This window comes from Platalea leucorodia, assembly GCF_965183815.1.
Source record: "Platalea leucorodia genome assembly, chromosome: 5".
NCBI lineage: Eukaryota > Metazoa > Chordata > Aves > Pelecaniformes > Threskiornithidae > Platalea > Platalea leucorodia.
The window spans coordinates 13,792,764-13,818,074 of NC_138827.1; the positions used below are offsets into that span (position 1 = coordinate 13,792,764).

The 25,311-nt window shown below is 55.3% G+C and overlaps 2 protein-coding genes across 2 annotated transcripts in view; one reads left to right on the forward strand and one right to left on the reverse strand.

The window, feature by feature from the left end:
* The first annotated feature begins 218 nt into the window (after positions 1–218).
* On the forward strand, positions 219–12,158 carry LFNG (LFNG O-fucosylpeptide 3-beta-N-acetylglucosaminyltransferase). Its single transcript, XM_082312421.1, has 8 exons — positions 219–654; positions 7,893–7,941; positions 8,829–8,928; positions 9,081–9,234; positions 9,338–9,423; positions 9,722–9,887; positions 10,189–10,274; positions 10,363–12,158. The coding sequence occupies exons 1-8, from the start codon at positions 262–264 to the stop codon at positions 10,427–10,429; spliced, it is 1,101 nt and encodes a 366-aa protein (XP_082168547.1). The 5' UTR covers positions 219–261; the 3' UTR covers positions 10,430–12,158.
* Positions 12,159–18,943: 6,785 nt separating this feature from the next.
* TTYH3 (tweety family member 3) overlaps positions 18,944–25,311 on the reverse strand; it is an 80,283-nt gene continuing 73,915 nt past the window's right edge. The window contains exon 14 of the mRNA XM_082313514.1: positions 18,944–24,666. Coding sequence (XP_082169640.1) covers positions 24,595–24,666 — 72 coding nt within the window. The 3' untranslated portion in view covers positions 18,944–24,594. The remainder of the gene's footprint in view (positions 24,667–25,311) is intronic.

Below are 25,311 nucleotides of genomic sequence, written 5' to 3' on the forward strand. Positions count from 1 at the left end.
GCCAGGCAGGACGGGGCCAAGGGGCGGGCAGGACGCGGGCAGGGGACCGGCGGGCAAGACGCCGGGGGACGGCGCGGGAGCGGGCAGGCTGCGGGCAGGGCCGGGCGCGCGCTGCCCACGCCCCGCGTGGGGGCGGCCCCGGGCACGTCCCTCCCCGGGCGGGGCGGGGGCGGTTTAAAGGCGGCGGCGCGGCAGGGGCCGGCGGCGGGGCGGGCGGAGCGTGGCTGGCGGCGCGGCGAGGAGTGGCAGCGCGGCGGGAGGATGCTGAAGAGCTGCGGGAGGAAACTGCTCCTGTCCCTCGTGGGCTCCATGTTCACCTGCCTGCTGGTGCTCATGGTGGAGCCGCCGGGGAGGCCGGGGCTGGCCCGGGGGGAGGCCGGCGGGGCGCAGCGGGCGCTGCAGAGCCTGGGGGCGGCGGCGGCGGCCCCTCCGGCGGCGCAGGGGCCACCGGGTCTCCGCAGCTTCGCCGACTACTTCGGGCGGTTGAGCCGAGCCCGGCGGGAGCTGCCCGCCGCCCCGCCGAGCCCCCCGCGGCCGCCGGCCGAGGACATCTCACCCCGTGATGTCTTCATCGCCGTCAAGACCACCAAGAAGTTTCACAAGGCGCGGCTGGAGCTGCTGCTCGATACCTGGATCTCCCGCAACCGCGACATGGTAAGGGGATGGGGATGGTCCCCGCCGCCGGCCGGGATGGAGCGGCATGGGCTGGGCTGCAGTCCACGGGTGTTGCCGTGCGGGGCCCCTGGGGTGCTGTGGCCTGGCAAATGCCACCTCTCCTTTTCACTCCCCCCCATATTGCTGAATAAAGGGTATTTCGAGGCTGTTCGGGCTGTCTGGTGCTAGCTGTGGTTTTGGGAGGGTGAAATGCAGTGTTGCAGGGTGAGATTGGGATGGGTGAGTGTTGGAGGGAGCCTGACCTGAGCTCCTTGCACTCAGCAGCCCTCCAGAATGCTGCTCTGGGGTCCTTCCTGCTGAGCGGCTCCCATCGCAGAGCTTGCCCGGAGTTGCTTTCTACTGGGGAAACTGAGGCACGGGGTAGGGATGCAACCCAATCCACTGGTGCCTGGTGTGGGATCAGGTCCCTGCAGGTGCTCTCCTGGGCTGTGGGGCCTGGCTGCGGGTGAGGTTTGGCAGGGCCCTGCGAGGTGGCTGCAGCTGGGCTGCCCAAGGGACACCCAGTTTAGCAGCCTAGGGCTGGGAGAGCACTGGGATGTGCTGGGGCTCTCGGTCCCCTTGCCGGGAACTGGACAGGACTGGAGTGGCTGGGGACCCTTGCAGGTTGGCTCTGGCTCGCCTGCACCAGGGCAGTTGCAGTTAGTCTGATTCCTGACCTTACTGATGTCCTGCCCAGAGCTCTGGCAGTCCCTTACTCTGTCCTTCAAGCACTGAAGCAAAATTGAAAAGAAAAAAAAAGCTGTTTCCGTAGGAAATGTGCCTTGCCATCTGCTCATAAGACACTTTCTATCCTTAGACAACTTCCCAAGTAAGTTATGCCTGGTCCTAACCTTTCCATCCTACTGTCTTCACGTGTTTCCTTCTGGCGCAGAATTGTTTCTCGCTTGCAAACTGTTCTTTTGGAAATTGGGAGTGGCTGAGGGGGGAGGTGGGATGGGGGGCATTGACCTGCCCTTGCCTTCTTCACCCAAGTTTGCCGGACCCGGTGGGGTCTTGGCTCCTGCAACTTATCCCAAGCATTATCTTACTTTTTTTCCCTCCCTGTGAATCTTGTCCCTTTTTTTTTTTTGCTTAGGTCCCCTGGGCTTGGCAGTGGATCTGCTGTCTCTCCCTGGTACACTTATTTAATGGAAACCTCTTTTATGCTCTGCTGTCACTGCAAGGGGGTGGCAAGTGGTGGTGGGGGGAAATGCTCTTTGAGCACCTACAGATGATCCTGGGAATGGCTGCTCTTTCCCCCCCCTTGTGAGCTCTGGCTTTCTTCTAGGTTTTTTTTTTTGTTGTGCTTCGTTTGTCCGTTTGGATTCCCAGAGACCCGAGGCTCGGCTCTCACGCTGTCCCCCTGGGCAAGCTAACAAAGCCCCTTTTCTCCTGGCGCAGAGAAAAGGCTTCGCAGCCTCTTGTGTGGCACTTTCCATGGGAACGGGGGAGCCGGAGCCGGCGGTGTCCAGGTCAGGTTGCCTAGAGATGAGGGCCATGAAGCCAGGGGGGCCGCAGCCCGGCGAGGTGCCCGCCTGACAAGCCAAGCCGCTGAGTGACGGCTCTTGTACAGCACTTGAGGACAAGGAGCTGCCGAGAGAGCTGGAGGCGGCGCAAGCTCCTGCAGAGCAAAGCGAGGGCTGGGGGGGACACATGGAAGCAGAGGGGACAAACCCACGCTGCTGGTGGCGACTGGCTTCAGTCTTCCCACGCTGACCTGGCTGCTGGCTTTGGGAAGCTTTGGGGCAGCCTGGGTTCCCCCAAACGTGGCATCAAGTTGGGACTTTTTGCCTGCTGAGTGCAGGATTGGTGCCATGGGGCTCCTTTCCATTGCTTCCCTGTCTTGGGGGGCTGTGAGGTTCCTGCATCCCCTCCTTGCCTGGCCCCGGGTTTCTGCCCTGGCAGGTTGGTGGGGTGGCAGCGGGGTGATGCCTCTGCTCAAACGTCTGTCTTGGGCTGAATCAGGCCCGTCTCTGCTCATCCTGTCCCTCTCTAGCTCTTCTTTTGCTAACGGTGCTCAGGCATGTGTGCCACCTTGCCGATGCAGGGAAGTTCCTGCCCAAGGGCTGAGAATCCCGCAGGCCTGATGCCATGTCAAACCCCAACCTCCCTCCTGGCTGTTCATTAGCCAGGCTAGCCTCCTCTCTGGGGAGGAGGGATGCAGGCACTGGCAAGAAGGGGTTAAATCCAGCAGGTAACTCCAGGCTGGACCCTGGCAGATACGGGAATAGCTATTGTGTCCTTCCTTGGCTGCTCTTTGTTCTGCCCACAATAGTCCCTGTTTCCTGCCCTCTGTCCCCTCCAAGACCCTGAAATGGGCACCCCCTTCTCCTTCCTCCTTTTCTCAGGGTGTGGAGGGCAGATCCCTATTCCCTTCTAAATCTGTTCCCTGGCTTGCACAATCCAGGCCAGACAAGCTGCTGTTGGAGGAGAGTTATGGGTTTTCCCCTCCTTGCTTTGGGGAGAGTTTCCAGCTGTCTCAGTATCCTTAGGATGCTGGAGTGCAGTCCAGGGAAACTTTGCACTTGAAAGAAAAGAGAGGAGGGAGGAAAATGGCCATTAGGCAGAAATCCTGGACAGGAGGGAGTCCAAACCCACTGTTTTCCTGCTGAGTCGGGTGATTTGCAGTGGCAGAGTTGCATAAGAAACATTCCCTGTCCCTGGGGCACCCCGAAGGCGGCCAGGCGGCTCGGCACACGCTGTGGTGCCCACGAGGCCCTGGGCTGGGCTGCCGTCCCGCCAGCGTGGGATCCGCTGGCTTCCTCCAGCTCAACGCAGTAATTGCAGGCTTTGAAAAATTCCTTCTCTCAGGGCAGAGGGAATGGGTTTGCCTTCTGGAGAGCACGCTCCTCTGATGGTGCCTCCCAGATTTCTCTAGCACCTTGGCCAGGGTCCCCATCCTTGGGGTGGGTGGCCGCGGCAGAGCGTGCTGGCATGTGTGTCCCACTTGGGCTCCCACCGGGGCAGCTGGGACCAGGGGGCTGCTCATCCCAAACCAGCTCCATGATGCAGCTGGCTCCCCCCAGCCCTGGGCTGTGTGCCAGGGCCTGCTGAGCACTGCTGAACTCAGCTCATGTGTGAGGGTGCCTCCCTGCTGCCCCCCTGGGCAGCCTGTGTGGGTTTTGGGGGTGGGGGGCCCTTAATTGCCTGCTCCAACGATGCCTCTGTCCTTGTCCATAAAAGCCCCGGAGCCGGTGAGCGGCGCGCGCGGAGCGCCAGGCGGGAGGGTGGGGGACCCTCGCTGCACAATGAGCTCATTGTTTGCGAGGAGGTTATTAAAAAATTATAGCATTTAAAATTACAGTGGAGGATTCTTCCTCTTGCCGAAAGGAGCGGGGGAGGAAGGGCCTGCGGCCTTGCAAGCCCCTTTCCCGCCTCTGCGGGTCCCAGCCCCGGGACCCTTGTGCCAGCACAGACCCCTCCAGTCCTCGGGAAAGCCACCGCCAGGCGGGAGTGGGGACGCTGCCATCGTAGGGACACAGCTATCACGCTGCTCCCGATCTGTTGAAGCGGGGTGGGGATTTTCCCTCTGAACCCCCGCAGGCTGGAGGGAAAACATCTGCTGCAGGGAACACAAAGCCGGGCAGGGGCCTGCTCTGGCAACACCCTCGCCTCTCCCTGGAGCCCCTTGCCCAGCTGGAGGCTGAGCTCCGCCCCCCCCCCCAGCACCTCTTTGCTGCCTCCTTCCCCCCACACCAAAGTGGGGTGGCTGCTTCCCCCTTGTCCTTGGGGTGAAAGGGGGTGCAGCACCCCCCTCACAGGTGCTGCGTAGGTGGGTGCTGGGGTGCTCCATCCTCTCCCAGCACAGGGAAGAGAGACATGGCGCAGGGGCAGGATTTGTGCACCGCAGAGTCACGGGGGTGCCTGCCTGGCCGAGGTTCCCCTTTTTGGTGGATGTGCTGTCGGGAAAGGTGGGGATGGCCATGGGCGCAGGGTCTGCTGAGCATGTGTCACCCTGGGAAATCATCTGGACCGCTTGGCCAGGCAGCGCAGAGGGGCGCAGGATGACCCCGGGGTGGCCTCAGCTGGTGGGACGCCTTGCGCAGCACCCAGCCATGAGCGACCCACGAGCTCGGTCGTTGGAGGGGGAAATGAGTCACTGCGAAAGGAGAAATGAAGGGGTGGGGAAAAAAAGAAATGGACTCTCCCCAAAGGCGAGGAGGAGGCAGGGGGCTGCCGGTGGCTGCCTGGCTCCTTGCAGGCAGCTGTGGGGGGGCTGACCCCATCCCCGCCGTAGGGACCCCGGGAGCCTCTCGGTCCCCGTACACAGAGGCCACGCATTGTGCGGAGCTGTACGGAGAGGTGGCAGCTATTGTTCAGGAGGGATTTGGCATCCTGTGTTTCTTGAAGCTGCAGTTTTGAGAACAATGAGGTTTCCTGCAGGGGCTGGGGGGGGGCAGCGGGCCCTTCCTCTCCTGCACCCCGCAGGAAAAGTTACTGCAGGGGAGCCCAAGAGGTCCTGGCACCCCTCGGTGCCATGGCCGGCATGGGGGCCAAGTGGGGGAGAGATGGAGGGGAGTGGGTGTAAGGGCTTCGGATGCTTTCTGCCTGGAAGAGGGGTGGGGGCCTGGCCCTGCTGCTTTTGGGTCTGGAGAGGGTGGCTTGGTAGGTGACAGCTCAGTTACCGTGTCCCATCCCACTTACCCCGCTGCAAACTGGGCGCTGCCCTGATGCCCAGTGCCCTGCATCAGGGATGCTGAAGGCTGATCTGTGGTTTTAAATTGTCACACCAACCTTTTTCTTGTCCCCATCCTTTCCTGCCCTGTCCCCTCCCAGACTCAGCTGGCACTTTTACTCCTCTCCCCTGCAGCCCCAGGGCGAGGGGGCTGAACAGAAAGGGCACAGCCCCCCACCCCTCAAGAAATGAAGACAAATGAATTAAAAAATAGAGGCTTTAATTTTTTTAGTTTTAATTGTATTTTGAGGTGGGGCTGGGAGGGAGGTGGGGAGCCTGCGAGGCCCCGATAGCCCCTGCAAGGTGACTTGCAGGGCTGTGTGCCCCTGTCATGGTACCCAAAGTGCCACCTGGTCCACCTGCACCAGGACAATTAGGGGGACGTAGGTGGGGAGAGGCCAGAGGGAAGATGCCTCATTAGGATGAAGCCTTTCGGTGCGGGTGAATAATAAACAATTGTCCCTGTGGTCTATTTATAGCAGCTGAGCTGGAGGATTAGTTGTGGGGTTATTTTTGGAGCAGCTGAAGGCACAGTTGCTGGATGGCGTTTCTGAGCTAGTCAAGCAAACATTTTCTGTCTCGCCTGTGCGGAGGCTGTGTGTCCCCCGCCTCCCCCTTCCCCCTCTGGCGGGGCTGGAGCCTGGGGGGGTGTACCGGACCGACACATGTCTCGGGTGGATGAGAAAGGGCTTGTGATGGGGTCATCTTGAGCATCTGTGGATGGTCTCTCCCTGCTCTTGGTCAGCCCGTACCCCCAGCAGCTGCCTGACCCCTCCCTGAGCCCCTGGGAGAAATGGGGACCAGCAACAAGATGCTGGCTGGGACCCCACATGGTTGGGGGTGATGCCCTTCTCCTCCACGCACAGCACTGACCCTGTCCCACCACAGCAGTGACACATGTCCCAGGGCCACGATGATCATGGGCATCCTTGACCCTGCAGCTACTGGGCTAAGGTCCCTGTCCCCAAGCTGTCCCCTCCTCATCAGAGGGTCCCCCATCCCCTAACCCTTTGCTCACAGCCTTCCTGACCCATGGGGGGCTGACCTCTGTCCCTCCCCAAAAGCAGGGCTGTGTGGCGGGCTGTGCATTTGTGAGAACTTGCCTTCCTACCTCCTCCATCTTTCTTTTTTTTTTTTTTTTTCTTCTTTTCTTTTCTTTTCTTTTCTCCTTTTCAAGGCCCAGAGGTCACTTGTAGCCCCATCTCCAGGAACGCGTCCTCCTCCCCTCCCATTCAGCCTTCTTGCAGATCTGGGCTCTCCCCACCAGCTTTCCCGCTCGGGACCTGAGCAAACACCGGCCGGCCGGGTTAACCAGCGCAGCTGTATGCTAATGACCACTGCTGCCCACTTAACTCTCCTCTGCTGAGTAAAGTCAACCCAGCTATTGTACCCACCTCCTCAAACAAACCACAAAACCCCAGCGCGTTCCCGGGGCCGGCCGGCTGCGGGGTGTCACCCAATTTCCACCTCACTTGTAATTCATCATCCCCAGCACTCGGTCTCCATCGTTCACCCTCTGCCGCCTCCTGCCTTCCCCCCCCCAGCCCTTTTGTCTTTCTTCCTTTGCCCTTTTGTGCACGTCTGGTTTTTAATAGCGCTTGGCAGCTGGTTGTGGTTTCTCTCCTCCAGCTTTGTTTGCTGCCCACTGATTGATGGCAATGCCTTTCCCACCCCCTGCTCTCTCCTCCTGCTTCTCGCCCTTCCCCAAATCCCAGGCCAACAGCAGCCCCCACCAGTCCTCCTTCCCGGGCGACATATGCCAGGAATTACCTGTGTAAATAGAGGAGTGCAGCTGGGCAGGCAGCTTAGGTGCCCAGGGGGGAGGTAGGCTGCTGCCTGGCACCGCAGGGACCATGCTGGGGTGGGCAGCGAGGGACTGTTTCCTCCTCTGGGCTGGCGAGAGGCACCCGCCGGCACCAGCTCAGCCACCCTGGGCAGGGACGGGGAGCAGAGAGGAGCCGTGGGGGTGTTGTGCAAGTGGCTGGGGACAGCCACATGCTGTTGACACAGGTGGGGACGTGGTTGGCAGCCAGCGCTGCGGGCAAACACACCTGTGTGGGCAGGGAGAGCCGCCGGGTGGCTGCTTTGGCATCCCTGGCCGCACATGCTGGCCGCGCCAGCTAAAGTCTGAAGTCTCCGCTCAGATCGAGCCGTGCTCTGCACCCACTCCTCCTAACCTGCTCCTCTCTGCGCACCCTCATGCTGGGGATGGCCCTCGTGTCACCCAAAATCCTCCTGCCTGCTACTGCCCCATGGAAAAGGCAAGAGGACGGGGATGCTCAGCACGGGTGCTGGAGGGGGCTGGGGTCTTCAACCTGGTGAGGCATGGCGTTGTGTGCCGTGTCTGCCAGAACAGCTTGGCATCCTTCCTGGTCTGCGCCTGAGAGTTTCATGGGTTTGCCTGGCTCTCTGGTGCTGCTTTGGGTTTTAGCAAGGAGGAAGAAGTGATCACCAGTGCCCCGGTGGGACCAATCCCCAGTGCTGCCCAGTTATGCCGGGTGGTGTCTAGAGCTGTGTGGCCTCGAGTCCTCTGTCCTCACAGGTGCCTCATCTTCTCTTTCAGACCTTCATCTTCACAGACGGGGAGGATGAGGAGCTGAAGAAGCAAGCACGTGAGTCTGTGGCCCTTGTCCCCTTGCATGAGTGACCTGGCCAGGTTCCCTGAGGAGCCTCCACCTGGGGAGCATGGCTGGTGTGGAGCCTGCCCCGGGAACTCCAAAAAAAATGGTCAAAAAGCCACCGGTTAGACAGTAATCTCAGGAACCCTCGCCATAGGGACCTGGGTTGAGAACGAGGCAATTTGCTTCACTGATGGTGCCTAAAGCACCCTCTGCCCAGGAGCCCCACCTGGGGATGGGTTTCCTTCCCAGTCAGCCCAGCCCATCTCCTGCACGATGCTGCTGGGGAGCACGCTAACGGGGTGGGGGGCCTTTGTGCCAGTTTGTCCCTGGGGCGAGCTGGGATTGAGGGGCAATGCGCCAGGGTTTCATGGGAGCATTTCCCTGGCAGCCGCTCCATGGGGCCAGGGTCAGCTCTGTCTATTCTCCCCATGCAAATGACTCCTTTTCAGGCTGGGAAGCAATTGCCTTTGAGCTGGGCAAGCAAATAGCAGGTGGCGCCTGCAGGAAAAGGCAGTGGGAATAGGGCAGGATTTTGGATACCCCCTCGCTCCTGGGGTGGCTGGTGAATAGCCCTGGGATGGGCAAGGTGATGCAGGGTGGCATCATGCATAGCACATTGGATACGGCTCAACCCCAGTGCATCTGCATCCCTTGCTCGTCCCTTCTCTTGTCTCACATGGACCCAAAAGCCATTCCCCAAAAATTCATTCTTTGCCCAAGGCGATATGGCACGGAGGCCACCGAGCATCAGGGAGGTCTGTGGGGTTTCCATCCCCCTGATGCCCCTGGAATGTGTGTGGTGAAGCATCGCTGTTCAAGCAAGCAGGGAGGTGCAGGGTACCCCAGCACCAGGCTTTGACCCCCATCTCTTCTCACAGGAAACGTCATCAACACCAACTGCTCGGCCGCCCACAGCCGCCAGGCCCTGTCCTGCAAGATGGCCGTGGAGTACGACAAGTTCATCGAGTCCGGCAGAAAGTAAGAAGTGCCCAGGGCTGCTGTGGGGGGACGGCAGGGCTGCAAGGGCGGGGGGACGGTGTAGGCAGAGGCCGTTCACATTTTTGGGGCCATATCTCAGCATGGGGTCCGGGGAGCTGCCCCGGCCTGGCGTGACACTGCTGCCACCGCAGGTGGTTCTGCCACGTGGATGATGACAACTATGTGAACGTGCGGACACTGGTGAAGCTGCTCTCCAGCTACCCCCACACGCAAGACATCTACATCGGGAAGCCCAGCCTGGACCGGCCCATCCAGGCTACAGAGAGGATCAGCGAGAACAAGATGGTGAGGAGGGGGTGAGAGGTTGGGGCTGGCTTAATTTGGGCTGGGGTTTGCTCCCCAGTCGGCGGGAGGAGGTCTCACTGCCATTGCTTCCCCTCTCTCACAGCACCCTGTGCATTTCTGGTTTGCCACGGGCGGAGCAGGGTTTTGTATCAGCCGGGGACTGGCGCTGAAGATGAGCCCGTGGGCCAGGTAAGAGCATTGGTGTTGCTCTCCCATGGGGACTCGTCATGGTCCCAGTGGGGCACAGAGAGGCGACATCTTTGGGGCTGGACGTTGGGCTATGTCCTATCACCTTGCTGTCTTTGCCTTGCTGGGAGTTTCTGCAGGGGGCTTGGAAACAAGCTGGGAAGGACCTCAGTTCCCCCAAGTCTAATTGACTTTTAATTAGAGCTAGAGCTGGGCACCCAGTGGCCAAGCCCAGACCCCATGGGGTGCCCACATCCCCCCAGGCTTTGCTCCTCTGCAGCTCCTCTCTGTCTCCCCGCAGTGGGGGCCACTTCATGAGCACAGCAGAGAAGATCCGCCTGCCCGACGACTGCACCATCGGCTACATCATTGAGTCTGTGCTGGGGGTGAAGCTCATCCGGAGCAACCTCTTCCACTCGCACCTGGAGAACCTCCACCAGGTGCCCAAGACGGAGATCCACAAACAGGTATCGCTGTCCTGATGCCCTGGGCTGGATGGAGGGGTTGGGGTGGATGGTACCATCATCTGATTTCATGTTGTCACCTAAAAACTGGGCATCACAGCTAAGATATTGATTGACATGCTTCCAAAATGTCAGCAGAGGGGGAAAGCCCTGTCAGCCCATCTCTGTGGGGTGATGCAGAGCGTGACCAGAGGCTGCGGGAAAAGGGGTGAATCTTGCAGCCCCCCCCCCCCCCCCCAAATGCCCCTGCTTGATCCTTGTGGCCACGTCGGCTGCTTGACCCCCCTGCGTTTCCTCCCCCCAGGTGACACTAAGCTACGGCATGTTCGAAAACAAGCGCAACTCCATCCACATGAAGGGAGCCTTCTCTGTCGAGGAGGACCCATCCAGGTGAGATGGGGGGACTCTGTCCCCCCCGAGCTGGGGTGCTGCAGGGCTGCCGCTGCCCCATGCTCAGCATCGCTCCTCTCCTCCGCAGGTTTCGCTCCGTGCACTGCCTGCTGTACCCTGACACGCCGTGGTGCCCCGCCAACGTGGTTTACTAGGATACGCGTGTCCCCTCTAACCTCGTCCCGAATTTCCCCGGTATCCGACGGGTGTGCGGGACCTGCATGCGGGTGTGTCGGTCCGGCCTCGCCGCGAGGTGGACGGACAGACGTCGTTGCTGTGGTATTGCACAGTGTGTGTGTACTGAAGGCTGCTGTGCGGCCCCTTGTCCCCTGCCCTGCCTGCCCGGCTGCCTGTGCCCGCTGCCCGCTCCGTCTGGGACGGCGAGGAGGGACGGGTCCTGAGCACTTAACCCTTGGGCACCCCCGTGGCGCTGGCGGGCCCCACGCCATGCGTGGGGATCAACCACAGGCGCTGCACGGCTCTGCCTTCCCCAGGCTTGCTTCTCCTTTTTTTTTTTTTTTTTTTTTTCCTTTCAAGTGTTAAGTTTTTTGGTGTGTGCCTCCCCAACTCCACTCCTATAACCCCTCACCCGCCTCATCCTCTCCCCCAGCCCCAAAATCTCAGCAGCGAAGCTCTGGCTCCCGATTCAGATGAAGGGTCACTGGCAAGTTTTGCTCCCCGGCTCGGTGGGCAGGCAGGGGAAGCCTCCTGACCATGGCGACCGCTGCTCCAGGGTGCTGCAAAGCTGCTGGGTGCTCGACAGCCACACTGGAGGGAGACGGTGGGGTGGGCTCTGAGCCAGCGTTGGCATTAGCTCTGTTTCCCGGAGCTCCCCCCATCTGGCTGAACTGTTGCCGGCAGCATCGATCTATGCACTATTTATAGGCTAATGTAAAGACTTTCTATAAATACGGGGGGCAGGAGGAGGGCTTTTCCGGAGCTGCCGGTGCGGTGTGGGCGCTGTGTTTGTACAGGGTCTCCCTTCAGTGCTGTCCCCCTGCCTGCTTGCGGGCTGGCCGCAGGCAGCGGGTGCAGGCAGGCTGAGCGTGGGCAGCCCCGCAGCTTTGCAAAGGAGCACTTCAAGATCCAGCCGGGGGCTGTGTGGGTGTCCCCACCCCTGCCGTGGGGCTGGAGCATCCTCCAGCCCTGGTCTGGCTGCGGGTGCTGCTGCGGTGGCTGGAGCATCCGAAAGGCACCCAGCCAGCCGGGCACCCGCCACGGGCAGGCAGTGTTTCCCAGCCTGGCTGTTGCTCTCTCCCTGCCGGGGAGCCGGCAAGGGATTTAGCTGGGGGAGGGAGAGGGACCCCACATCCCCCCATAGCCCCCCTGCCTGCCACTGCCAGCCCTGCGCCCCTGGGGTGAGCGGGCTGAGCTGGAGCCAAACATTTCCAACCCAAAGCTGAGTGAAAATAGCCCATAATGGGTGCGTTGTAAATATGTTATTGCGCCAGTATTTTTTTTACTGTGCCTTTTTTTTTAAAAAAAAAAAAAAAAAAACAAACAAAACACGTTGAGAAATATGTGGATTTTAAAATGCTTTTTATACATTTTCTGTGGATCGGAAAAAAAACCCCAACCTTCTGATAATCTGTTTAAGAAAGAAAAAAAAATTTGCGATGTCTTGTAACTATCACTTACCTTAATTTATATGTTCCAGTATCTGGAACGTCACTCTGTGCTTTTTGTAACTAGGATGTGTTTAAAGCAATAGATGTGGGATGAGGAACCAGCACGGACAGGGTGTTCTCAGGGACTTGAACCCGATCGCTGCCACGGGGTTCCCGTGGGAGCCGTCACCAATAAAGCAGCTTTTTTGCTGACCACAGCCACCTGGTCCTGGGCTCTGGTGTCTCTTTATGGACGGGCTGCGCTGAACACCCCTCATTCCCCCCATGAATGCTATCGCCTCTAATGAAGCTCTCGGGGATGCGCTGAGGATGGATTGTGCCTGCATCCCTCTCTTTTCCCACGGGTACCGGGATCTGCTGGCCATTTGCATCCCAGGGCGTGGGGGTCCTCTCCTCCTTCCCCTCCCCAAAAGGCCCCGGCGGGGCTTGGCGCCTCGGGGCTGGTTTTTCCCAGGCTCTGGGTGGGAGCGGAGGCGACGGAGCGAGGTGAGAGCCGGTTGTTAGCAGGGTGCTGTTAACAGCCAGTGGGCAGGCGTGTGCGTGGGAAGGTTGGGGACTGCGGGGGGTCGAGCCCCTTCCCTCCCTGCTCTCCCTTTGCTCTCTCTGCTGCCGTTTTAGCTGACACCAAGCACCCACCTGCCAGTAACAAGCCCCAGATTTCATTGACTGTGGCAATAGCATAAGATCTGCCCCCCCACCCCCGAAACCAGCCCTGTTTGTTCCGCACTGGTACCAGCTTTCGCCTGCGCCATCCTCTCCTCCCCCCGCCTTCCTCCATACCCAGCATCTTTTTCTTTTTTCTTTTCGAGGTACACTTACTTACTTCACAGTTTCGCTTGAATCTCTCGGTTATCAGGGGTTGGCCTTGCTAAAAATACAGCCTAGCAGGAAGTTGGCGTGTGCTAAAGCAACAACCCCCCTCCTCCCAACACCCGCACACCCTTCAGACAGCCCCAAAAATCAAAAGTCCCCTAAACTCTGCAGCCCTTGGGCTGCTGCAGAGGGTGGAGGGGAGTGGGGGGTGGCTCTGGCTCCTGCCCTGATCTGGCCCCCCCCAAAAAAACCACAGGTACCCAAAAAGCTCCCTGGAGAAAGGGAAGGGTGGACAGCAACGCTGCCTTCCCCCAGCACACGTTGATTGGGGCCAGGAACTGCATGGTGGGTGCGGGATTTGGTGCCCCTTGGCCCCCCCGGCGCAGGGTCAGTGAAGGGGAACTGCGTCAGGCGCAGGAAGCTGTGCCACCCGCCGCTCGCCCGCGTATTTTCCTGTTGCTCATGGGGCTGTGGTTTCAGCAGTGCGGGCGCTTCTCGGCAGCGGTGCCGTCACCCTTTCTGCAGGCTGGCCCTCCCTTGGCCCCCCCGGGCGGGATGGGGAGATGCAGCCAGGACAGAGCAGCACCCATCTCGCCCCAGGCAGGGGTGGGTGCAGGGGGCCTGTTTACTGCAAAACAGCCCAAATCTTGTGTTAAGCATCCACCAAGGCACTGGGGAGCCAGGGGCTGTGGCACAGGGCTGGGATGCTGCTGCAAAAAGCAGGAGCCCCTTAGCAGGGGTAAAGGCGGGGTGGGGGGTGCTGGGCATGGTGCAACACCTGGAGGGGGCTTAAAAATACAATAAAATACAGTAAAATAAAATAAAATCACCCCACCGAGCCGTCGGGAGTGGGTACAGGCAGCACACCAGCCCTCCAGTTTGTACCACACCAGGCTCCCAGCCTCTCCCTCTTCCCTCCCTACTCGTGGGCTGAAAAGTAAATAAATACAGGCATTAATAAACAAAAGGAAAACAAAAGCAAAGCCTGCTGCTCTCGCATACTTGGCGGGCTCATCAGGCCAGCCTGCTTTCATCGGCGCCCCGGCGCTGTTGTGGGACGTCCTGTTTACTCTCGCCAACTCGCAGCAGCTGATAAGGCGGCTGTACCTTTTGGAGGGTGCTGGTGTCTGGTGGTGGGGTGGGGACAAGCCTGGCTTGACGGGGACACTGCCATCATGTAGGGACCACTGCTGTTGACACCATGATGCCCAAGGGATGCTCCAGTACCATGCTCAGCCAAAAGCTTTCCCAATCCCTGGGTGGTTGCAGCATTGAGGGCAGAGTAACATGCTGGTTTAGTCCTTTTTGTTGCTCCCCCCACCTCTGTTTTTTTGTTTGTTTGTTTTAATTTGCATTTGGGTCACTCGCTGTCCTGGACTTTGTGTGAATCTCTGCGTTCCCAGCCCGGCTGCAGCACAGAAGCTTGGTGGCGTGGGGACTTCTCCCTGAGCAGCTGTGTCTGTGCGGCGATGGGATGAACACCCATCCTGGCACCGACAGCGGCAAGAAATATTTGAGACTCGTGCTGGGAGGGGGTGTCGGGAGACGACGAAACTTGTGTGAATCAGCTCCAAGCGCCACTTCCAGCAGCTCTGGCCCAGCAAACTGGAATATTTGTGGGAAACAAACATAAAAGCGGCTGAATTGCAGGGCCTGAGTAACGCACACAACGCTCCAGCTGCGGCTTTGGGAGTTGCCTGTCCCAGTGCTGGGAAAGGAAAGTGCTGGGTCCCCGTGGGGGCATGGGCTGCACCCCACCACCTCTATGCAGCTGGAGGCCATTAAATCCCCCACTAGTGTCGTCTGTCTCGGAGTGAGGGGCTGCAAAACCCTGTGGCAGATGGTGATGGCTGCAGGACGGCCGAGACACAGCGCCAGGGTGTGCAGGGCAGCCCCCCAAAAGCAGCTCCCCGCTATCACCCACATCCCCTTTATTTTTTCACCTTTCTCCTATTTCCCACTCCTGCATCACTTGCAGGTAGTTAAAAGAAATACTCCCCCAGACCTCTAAAGTTTATTTTTCTCTTCTGACTTTTAAGACCAGCCTGGAATTGACCAAAACCAATTCCCTCCCCCTGGCCCACCCCAGGGCTCCCAGCACCCGCTGCTTCTGGTCTGCCTCAGCTGCCCAGCAGGGCCAGCTCTACTCCTATAGCCATTTGGCAAGCCAAGAGCAGAGGAGGAGATGAACTGAGCATCTTAAAAGCAGCTGGAAACACTTCCCACGGCACTGCCGGATGAGATCCGTGAAGCTGCAGCACCGCTGTATGGCCCCGCTCCCAGCCCCTCCTTCCTCCTCCTCAGCAGCTGTGTCCCACTCCATCCCCCTCGAACCAGGGTGGCCTCACCGGGGGGGACGCTCTCAGGTTTGTGCCTGTCCCTGCTGAGGGCAGGAGACTGAAAGCACCAGTGCCACCACACAGCAAAGCAGTGGCACCGCAGTGTCAGGTGATGTTCTCACCATGTCTGCATCAGCCCAAGGAGTCCCCCCTTATTTAGGGGGACACAAGAGGGGCTCTTGTGTTAGGAAACCCCTTTGGGAGCAGGAGGGCCATGCCGGCTCCTTGCCTAAGCAGCTCTCCACTGGCCCTGGAGCAGCAGCATTTGGAGCAGATCATGAGTGACCGAGTGATTTATGAGGTGCAAGCACCAGGTCCCGTGGTGCTCAGCTGGTGGGAAGAGGAAGCGGGTGGGAGGAGGGCTCCAGCACCAGCATCTGCAACACCTCGCAGTGAGAAGGGAGGTGTGCTTCCTCCCACTCCCCTCCACGGACTGGAGAGGGATGAAAAATCCCTGAGCAGGGATTTTTGCGGAGGTCATGGTGAGAAACGCCGCCTGCTCCAGGCAAAGAAAGACCTTCCTGCCTGCAGCCGAAGCAAACCCATGTGCAGCAATAGAGACATCAGCCACAGAAGGAAAAGCCCTTCTGCTGCTGCCACCACCCATCCCTTCTCCATCGCACGGAACACAATGGCACAGCAGTGTGACCAGTTGCTCCATCGTGATGGCTGGACCCGTGACCCAAGGTGGCCACAGCCAGGCCACCCTCCTTCCCTGCCCGGCCACCTGAGCCTGTGAAGGCTGCCGGCAAACGTGCCGGGTGGTCGCGTCCCTCTATGCCGCCGTGCTGTGACCCACAGAGCTGGTCCAGGCGGGGCTGCAAACGTGGGGTGCTGAGGAGCCCTGCTGAGCCCGGGGGCTGCAGCGCGGCCGGACGGGCCCGGGCCAGCAGCAGCATCTCTCCCCTCGCCCCCCTTGTGGCTGCCTCCGCTTGCAAACCCTTCCAGCTGCCAAGAGCAGGGCTTCAGCATCCCCAAGCGGTCAGACAGCTCTGAGGCTCCCCGTTTAGGCTTTTCCTTCAAGCGGACGCTCAGCTCTCTGTCCTGACTGCCCTCCCAGTGCAAGGAGAGGCCACGGCCTCCTGAAAGCAGAAGTGGTCCGGCAGAGTGGGACAGGGAGATGGGGTCATCCCCTGGGGACAAGGGCGCTTCAGAAGACGTTAGCAGAGATGAGATGCAATTTCAGCTGCCTTCCCCAGACACACTGGGGGGCAGAATCCTGACAAGACCCTACCAAAGGAGAGCTGTGACTCCAGCTGTCAGGAGCAGCCGATGGAAGAAGCTGGGCAGAGTCAGGCTTCAGCATCAGCAGCAGACGCTGCATGCACAGCACCACGTTCAGCAGAAACCATTACCTGTAGCACAGGCCATTTCGCACCCCAAGAGGTGACAGGAGATGGGGGCATTTGGTCAGTGACAGTGTCCCAGTGAGCACACCACAGCCACCAGCTCCGCCTGCCGGTTTTCCAGCCGCCAACCCACAGACAGCTCCTGGAGGCAACACTCCTGTTTTAGCACAAATTGTTAGGAACAGCCATATTTGAAAGCATCTCCCTGGGGCATCCCACCCTGCCTTATCTTCAAGGACAGAGATCTAACGGACCACTACTGAAGGCTGATCAGAAGGCAAGGTTTATTCAAACATCTACTTCACCCTCCCCTCTGTTTTTTCCCAGCTCTGCATTGCTCAGGAGAGAGCACGGCCCTGCTCTCGCTGGGACAAGGTGTGGTGCAGCAGGGTGAGCAAAGCCTGTGGCTGCTGCAGACAGCTGGCTGGAAAACACTGGGAAGGGTGACCAGGCAGGTGGCCTTCGCATGTTCCCATCCCTGGTGGGACTCCATAAACATGGTAAAATATTTACGTGCTGACTCTGATGGGGGCTTTATTTTCCTTCACGCCATCAGATTCCCTTGACTGCTCCAAGCCCTTTGCACCAGAGAGCAGGTTCAATCATCTCAGATCAGGGATGAAGATGATGGAAAATGTGGGTTCCTCCTTTGGGGGGGGTGGGGGGAAGAGGGAAGGCAAACTGTCAATTATTAGTGAAGGGAGGAAGAACAGTGTCTCTTCAGATTCACAGCCATGAGGATGAAAGGCAGCAAAAAGCCCTCTGTGGTTTTGCACTGTACGGATGGCGGAACTCCAGAGCAAGGGTATAGGTTTCAGCCATGCAAACACACACAGCACTTTTAGAAACTAAATACAGCATTAACAAAGACAGTTACATTATTGCTTAGACCAGCCTTCCAAGGCAACAGGACATACCTGTGCACACACACTCCCACAAGGAGCAGGGCAGGACCAGCAGCACCAAGGAGGAGGGTGCTCAGGAGCCCAGGTCAGGTCACAGGGCTGCAGGATGCCATCCCCTCTCAATGGCCTTCAGACTGGCTCTGCCACTTAGCAGTGCCATCCAGGACCATCAGCCTGGTCCTTGCAGCATCACTGGGTAGTTTGGGAGCTTTCTGCCTTAACCTGCAGTCGGAGCAAGAGGAGTCACCGCTGCTGACCTATGTGCTGCCACCAAACCTTGCCAAGGGCTTTTTCCATGCCCCTTCCCACGCCACAGTTGTTTCCTCTTCCCCAAGAAGACCCACGTTCCTGAACGAGGAGCTGCTCCGCTCCCCCCAGCCCTTGTCCTAGGGGTCAAGTTCAGGCGTGGGGGCACCCAGCAGCAGGAGATGCTGTGTAGCTTTACCGCAGTTTGGTGGTGGGGAGTTTCCCAAAGACCCACAGCCGGCAAGCGATGGGCTCAGGTCGGGGGCAAGAACAGCACAGAATGGAGGCTGGAGACCAGTCCCTCGGTTTGACTGGCAGGATCAGGCAGAAAACAGATCAAGAGAATTACAGGAAGGTAAAGGTTTTAGTTCACTGCTTGATAGAGATGTGGCAGAACGGGTGGGCCTGGGATCAGAGAACAGTACAAACAAAGAACTAAAAAGAAACCCACGATAGCCCGGGGCAGAGCCAAGAAAGACGAGCCCACACTGAGCTGCACCAGCTCCCTCAGCTCCCTGCGTGACGCTACCAAAGGCACGTATACATATTTCACTGTCTTCTGAAGAGGGATGCCTTTGCAGTGGCTGAGCTGGTGCTGTAACCCCCCACCCCATTTTACCACACTTGTACTTCTGCTGGTGAAAATGAACCGCTTGCATTCGCTGCTGCTCCAGCATAAGCAAAGCAGCAGAGGGGGCTTGGGGCGGGTACCCCATGCCATGGCATCATGCGCAGGGTGAATGTCTCTGCAGGTTGATGTACATGTCCCCCAACTGCTCCAGCATCTTCTGCAGTGGTGCCTGTAGCCCCCAGAGGTCCCCGCTACGAGGATGGCCCAGCTGCAGGCACCAGCCCGGCTCCGTGCCCCCACCCAGGCTCCCCCTGCCAAACCTCGCCCTCCCAGGCCTCCAGCTGCAACCACGCAGGAGGTGTAAAAGCCACATCGTTTCTAAAGCAGGATTAGTGCAACTTCCCCTGGAGGAAATGTCCGTATCGATCATTTTTCTTCAGAGGTTCCTTTGAAGCTCTCCAATTTTAACAGTCCAGTCTTCAAATTGGATTAGAACAAAGTTTATTATTTCTAACAGCAACCAGAGCAGGCCGAGACCTACAAGCAAAGGAAGAAAGCAGCCCTGCTAACACCTGTGCACACACTTCATCTCACATCGCAGGACTGACACTAATAATTTGATTTCTATAGCACAGGGCACTCGCATTCCTATTCCTTCCACCCTCTATTAGCTATTAGACTTTATGGCTCTATTACCCATACTCACTTCATGGATCTACCACAATATATGAAAGGTAACAAAAATTCACGCAGGTCTATGAACAAGGAAAAAAAAAGAGAGAAAATAAGAATCAATAAATAGGAACAGTGGTTTTAAATCGTTTATTTTTAAAACATGAAACCCAAGCTGAATAGAAACCACAGAAATTACATTTAGGTTTTTTGTTTAGTATTTGCAAACCAAAAAGTTACAGTAAAAAATGGCTACATTACAATCAATAGAACTACAGAATTAAAAGTAAAGATACAAAAATGGGCTCAATCCTCTTTAACCCTCACAATTTAAAAACATTTTGGGTAAGTGCAGGAACACTTGAAAGAAACTAGCAGGTCCAAAGTTTTAAAAAAAATTATATATATTTATATATTATATATGTATATAAAGTGGTATGATATACAACCATTATGGTTAAGAAGAAAAAACAGAAAAGTTACAAAAAGGCCAGGTACATGTTCACCATTAGGTTTCTGTGCACAGTGTCCAAGAAAATAAACTTCCCTCTGAATGATGTGAACAAAACTCATGGGGCCTCCCGTTAACAAGGGACCTGAGGCACGCGACGTGACGGCTGGGCAGCTGGACCCAATGCAGAGGACAATGAAAGAAATGAAGCTTTTCTGGGACTTCAGTGGCATCTGGAGCAGAGGCCACTGGAGAAGTCTTGGTGTGAGATTAGAGGAGGAACAGGAAGGAAGGAGTTGGGAATTGCATAGTGAGGAGCAATGTGGTATCAAATATGCAGAGCACCTAAGAGCTTCATGCTACAGTTATCCTCTTTAGGAAAGGAATATTTTGAACTTTCTGGTTGTACATCAATTTATGTTCCACTTTTTGTTCATGCATGCAGCCACAGGGGCTGGGTGAGCACCTGGGAGTTCTAGGCCACCAGTAACCCATCCCTTCTCTCCCAGCTGGGCAACACACTCACCATCACGGCTCAGCAGGCAATCCCACTCCCCCCCAAAAACACACATCACTTGCTAGCCATCTAGGAACTGCTACCAAAAACATCCCACACTTCTGCTGGGCCTCCTGGAATGACTAGGGAAGCCATCCATAGCATGCACACAAATAATTTCTAGAAAAGGGGAGTAGGCTGTGACGAAAGAAGCCACCTGGTTAAGGGTACAGATTAAGTCTTATCAGGTCTCTTCTCTCAAGGCATTACATCTACTCCCTGGTATCTCCCTGGAGGGCTTTTCCCCTCCCACCCAGAGATGTTCAGTGAGTTACACTAACAGACTTGTTGAGTTGGGGAAGACCCTGGCTTCTCCTTGGTCCCCAGGTAGGAAGTACTTCAAAGACAGCTCCTCTCCTTAGCTAAAGGAAAACCCACCCACCTCATCTACTCCTGAATCAGGTGGGGTGGCTAGAATCAATTGGCCAAGACACCTCTCTCTTCTTCAAAGGGCTCAGCATGGTATTTCAGTTGCTGCTAGAAGGAAGAGAAGGCGGGACCAGAAGTGAAGCATGGGTTTATCCACACAGATACCTGTACTTTGCTCTTATAGGTATCCACTCACTCCTGTCTGCTATCACCCTGCAGCACCCAAAGCTCTCATGAGCAATGGCTGAGCAGCCCCCTGAGAAATGGTTTACTCTCAGAAAGGCCAAACTTTTCATGTATTTTCAGGGAACTGCTATGGAAATCTACCTTAGGATCACTTAAAACCCCATGCACTGTGTCCCCCTCAAACCACTCAAATGAACATCCTTCCATCTTGGCTGAGATGACTGTACACGGAAAATTAACACCTATCAAATGGAGAAAACTTAAAAAGGACAGGAGGGGAAGGGAGCACTCCATCCTTCACATTTGGATACATGGATGCACGCTAAAAATCTTAGCTTGAACCCTTTTATCAGCACATAAAATGAACTCAGTTTAATAATACATACAGGATACAAACACTACAGTTATAATCCCAAGACAGCACAAGAAATTCACAGCCAAGTCTTGATTCGAGTTCCTTTACAATTACAATGCAGTCTTGAACACTGGACACAAGAGTCCAACATGCTATTTACATTTCACATTGTGGAGATGTTTGTGTGCTTGGAAGAGTTCTCAGTTCCAAAAGAAAGTGTCATTCACACATGATGATGCAGTGGAAATAAACCAAGCCAACCAGACAAGCCAATGACCACATTTGTGCTTCTGAAAAAGTAACATGAAGTGTCTTCACCGATGCAGTCACCTTCAACTGGACAAGCTGCCTTCTGTTTTGCAGTCAGCGAGGTGTCCAGAGGCCAATCTCATCTCCCCTGAATTCTGGACCCTTTTGCTAGCAACCAGTTCCAATAAGGTCAGCTAGGACACACCAAGTGATATGGCCTTGGCATTTTGTCACATTAAAAACAGAGACACATAAGGGAAGAGAGAGAAGTCTCTACAGCTTTACCTCCTACAGCTTGAAGAGTTTGGACTCCCTCAACCATGAATGCCATCTAGAACAGATGAGTCTTTGCCAGATAGCACCTGCTGTTCACCCGAGAGGGAGGCACAGAGTCTGGGAGATCTTGGCTTTTGAAAGTCCACTCCTCAGACAAAATGTGACCATATGGATGAGGCTGATTATGTTGCAGCCATAAGAATAGGCAAAGGCCATCTGTTCTTCAGCAGATCCGTTCAGACCAGCCTGCAGAAATGCCACGCTGTTGCTCAAGGTCGCAGTAAAAAAAAAAAAAAAAAAAAAGTAATAATAATAACAACAAACCAAAAGAAATCCATTTGTCTGTGTTTCCTATCCAGCGCTCTGCACAGCATGCAGCGGGGCAGCAGAGTTCCAGGATGCTTTACAAAAGTGCAATATCCATGTCAAGTAAAGGAAGTGCTGGCTGGACAAAGGTACACAGCTCACACTGCAGTCACGTTATGCTGGCCTCCAGAAAGCAAAATGTTATCTCCATGACATTCTTTCCAGTTACATTTTGAAGTCACAGAGCACATATCTCCACATCTGTGCCTTGCTGCAAACCCCAAACATTGTCAGAAGTTGTTCTGGGTGTTATGAGTGGCTATGCCAAACCTTGGAAGGAAGCAGGTCAAGGTGGCTGCTCCATGAGATGCTGCAAACAAAAAGGCATAGGCTCGCTCCCCTGTTATCCCTGCTGGCACGGACAATAACCCTGTGACATTTTAGATCCAACCCAAAGGGCAGTCACACACATATTTAGCATGCATTCTGTATACAGAAAAGTCAATATACAGAAGCACTTGCTTTCACAGGGTTCCCCACACCCGCCAGCTTTCAAAACACTTGCCTTCAATGAGTAGGACCAGGCCACAGATTTTAGGGCAGCTCCCCTAAAATTGATAGTGTAAGTAGCAATCCAAGCACATCCTTGCAAGGAGAGATGATGGCAGAACAACTCAGTCTTATTAAGAATTATATGGCTCTTGCTTCTTTCTTCAGAGTGAGGGGAAGGTTCAGTGCCCCCCAGATAGCAGTTGCATGCTTTGGGCTCTGCAAGCTAACCATGCCACTTGCTTGCACACCCGGGTCTCCTGGTAGGCTTTAAGACAGGATGGAAAGCCTGGTGCTCATGAGCCACAGTGTCCCTCCATACCACCTGTGACTACAGTTCCCTGCCCTTGTTATTTGATAACAGAGAGGTATGTTTCAGTGTGAAGCCCATCAAACATGTCTGAAAGGGCATAATCAGTCCTGAGCAAGAAAATCCTGCTTCCAGAGATTTACGGTGAAGTGTGAAGTTTTCTCCAAAACCTTCTCTTCCTGTCTGCGTGGTGGTGCCTCCTCCCTGTCTCCCTCACTCCTTTGAGTGGTAATAGCTGGCCTACAGCTTTTGCAGTCTATTAGTGGTTTCTATCTTAAGAGGAGTCTCAAAGCTTGCTCTTCCACAGAGCTGGTACCATTTTACAGCAGATACCATCATCCTAGATAGCTACCTGCTAGGAGCAATTCCTACCTCACTGCAAGAAGGCAACTGACTTGAGTAAAGGCAGATTGGTAGATTCTGTGCCCTGTACAGCAAACGTGGGGTAAACGGACATTGAGTCTGAACATCACTGAGGTGAAGACTAACTGCCTCTGCCAATGGCTCAACTCCAGTTTGAGAGATGTTTCCGCTTTATTTACTCTGCCAGCTATTTAATATAATGCTCAGCAGCTACACTAAGATGCCCCTGCTCAGAGGTAAAAAGACAAAAAGGAACATCATAGTTACCCTACTGAAAGGGCAGTACTCGATGGTACCTCCCAAGAGGCAGTCTCCTCTTCCAGCAGGAAGCTGTCAGTGCCCTTCAGAGCACTGCTCGAGTGGAAAGTACAGCACCAATGGAGGATGTTGCCCTCTGCAGGCACCCAGCTGCCCCTTTGCAAGCCTTGTTCTGCCTCATGTCTAGAAAAACACTTTACACATGCCTTAATATGGTCAGATAGTGGTTAGCAATGTGCGTTGAAAAACAAAATGAAATAAAATAGAATAAAATAAAAACCTGTTCTGACAGTCACAATGTTCTCCAGATGTCATTTGGGTTTCTGATTCTCAAACACAGAAGAAGATACACTGACAATCTTGTGAGTTTGTTAGGACTGAGGCTTGAAAAAAAAAAAAACAAAAAAACTTCCTTCAATGCCAGTTCAGCAACCCTGTGCTGTAAATTATGGTTTTAAAAAAAAAAAAAAAAAAAAAGAGTCCAGCAGAGTTCACAGGTCTCTCCTGCAGGGAGAGCTTGCATTTGCTATAAATCCATTGGTGCTTCCAGTCTCTCTTGCTTTTGCAAGCTGACTGTCTCATAAGATCTAGCATCAGAGAGCTGAAACGCTTTAGTGCAAAAATACCCCCCCATAAAGTCTTACAAGTCTTTTCCTGGAAAAATTTGGCACCAAGTGGGTAGCTGGCTCCTGTTTGATCTGTGTGTCAGCCTTGTAAAGGCAGCACCCAGAACGCCATCTGCAAGTACCTGGGCTTCCCTGATGGAGCAAAGAGGTCAGGTTCAGAGCAATGGACAGGGTATTTGACTGGTGCTGGGACCCCCCTGCTCCTCCTCAAGAATTCACATGCTAGATATAGTGGGAAAGAAAAAGGCATTTTCTTAATGGATTTTTTTTTTTTTTTTTTTAAAAAGTTAACCAGGGTAGTGGAATGGTTTGCTCTAGAAGAGCCCCAGGCTCCCAAATTACAGTGGATATCCAGTGACACCATGAGGCAGGGGTTTCCCTCCTCCCTCACACAGGGCACCAGACCAGAGGACTCCCAAAACACTGTATTGTGCACTGACTCAGCTTTCCCTTGTTGTGCGCTAGTCACAGACACCAAGCCTCTGCTTCTTCAGTGTTTGACAGACTGCTGATCCCACTGCAGAAGTGAAGAAGATCTACCACCATCTTTCACTGAGTCCCTCTGGGGAACAGAAGGGGAAAAAAGGGGGCAGAAGATATTCACCAACTTTTTCTGATAAGCTACTCTGATAAAGTTGGCCCCAGGCAGGTGGACCCCATTTCTTGCCTGGATGCTCTCAGTTGCTTGCCTGCACGTGCTTGCTCTCTCTCGCACATCAGGTACAACAAGGTGAAGGCTTAAATTCAAAAGGGGCTTCCACTCCAGTGGGCAGGTACCAGGTTGGAGGGGTGGTCTGGCCTGGAGAAACAGAAGGAGCTGCACTGGATTTTGGGCAGAACAGCAGGATTGTTCTACGAGGACAGCACAGGGGCACAGCAGTTGGCACATTGTTTAGTCTGACTGCATGTGTGGGTTTTGTTTTTTTGCTTTTGCTTTTTCATTTTAATGCACACTGCCAGCATCTGGACGAGGTTGGTTGGTGGCGAGGTATTTGGCTCTCATGCTGGAGGTGTACTGGAGGAAGACAAGACAAAAAAAACAAAACAAACAGAACAGAAAAGTCAGTCAGAATGACTAATGTAAACACGGAACCACAGATTATGACCACCTCCCAGCATAAAATGGTCTGTATTTACAGCAAGCATATCAAAGAGCTGCTGCTGGCTTGGTCTGACAAGGAAAGTTTCACAAGCCACTGCATAGTCAAGTCTGAGTAACATAATGTGAGCCTGCTGCAAGGATGCTGGCCACGTCAGTGCAGATGGGCTAATGATTTATCCAAGCTCTCTACAGAGAAGGAAATCCAACAGTCATTGAGTTGAAATATGCCATACTTCGCTTGGGAGAAGAGAGGGAAATGGAAATTATGCAGATGTAAAAACCCACCTCACACCTTCATCTTAGTCATGTTGTTGCTTTCAACCATGCCAGAAAAGGAGGCTGAAAAGAATATGGGTGTACACTGCATTTTTGCATTGCATTTTATGGCAATGAGGGCATCAGAAGACTGCATGCATCACAGATGGGCAGTTTGAAAGAAAAGTCTGGAAGAATGAATCTCTGAACAATTTACGCCCAAGAAAGAAGAGGCCCTGTCAGGCTGGAAACAGGCTGCCATCAAACAAGATGATATTAGCTAACAGGTATCAGATGGGTAAT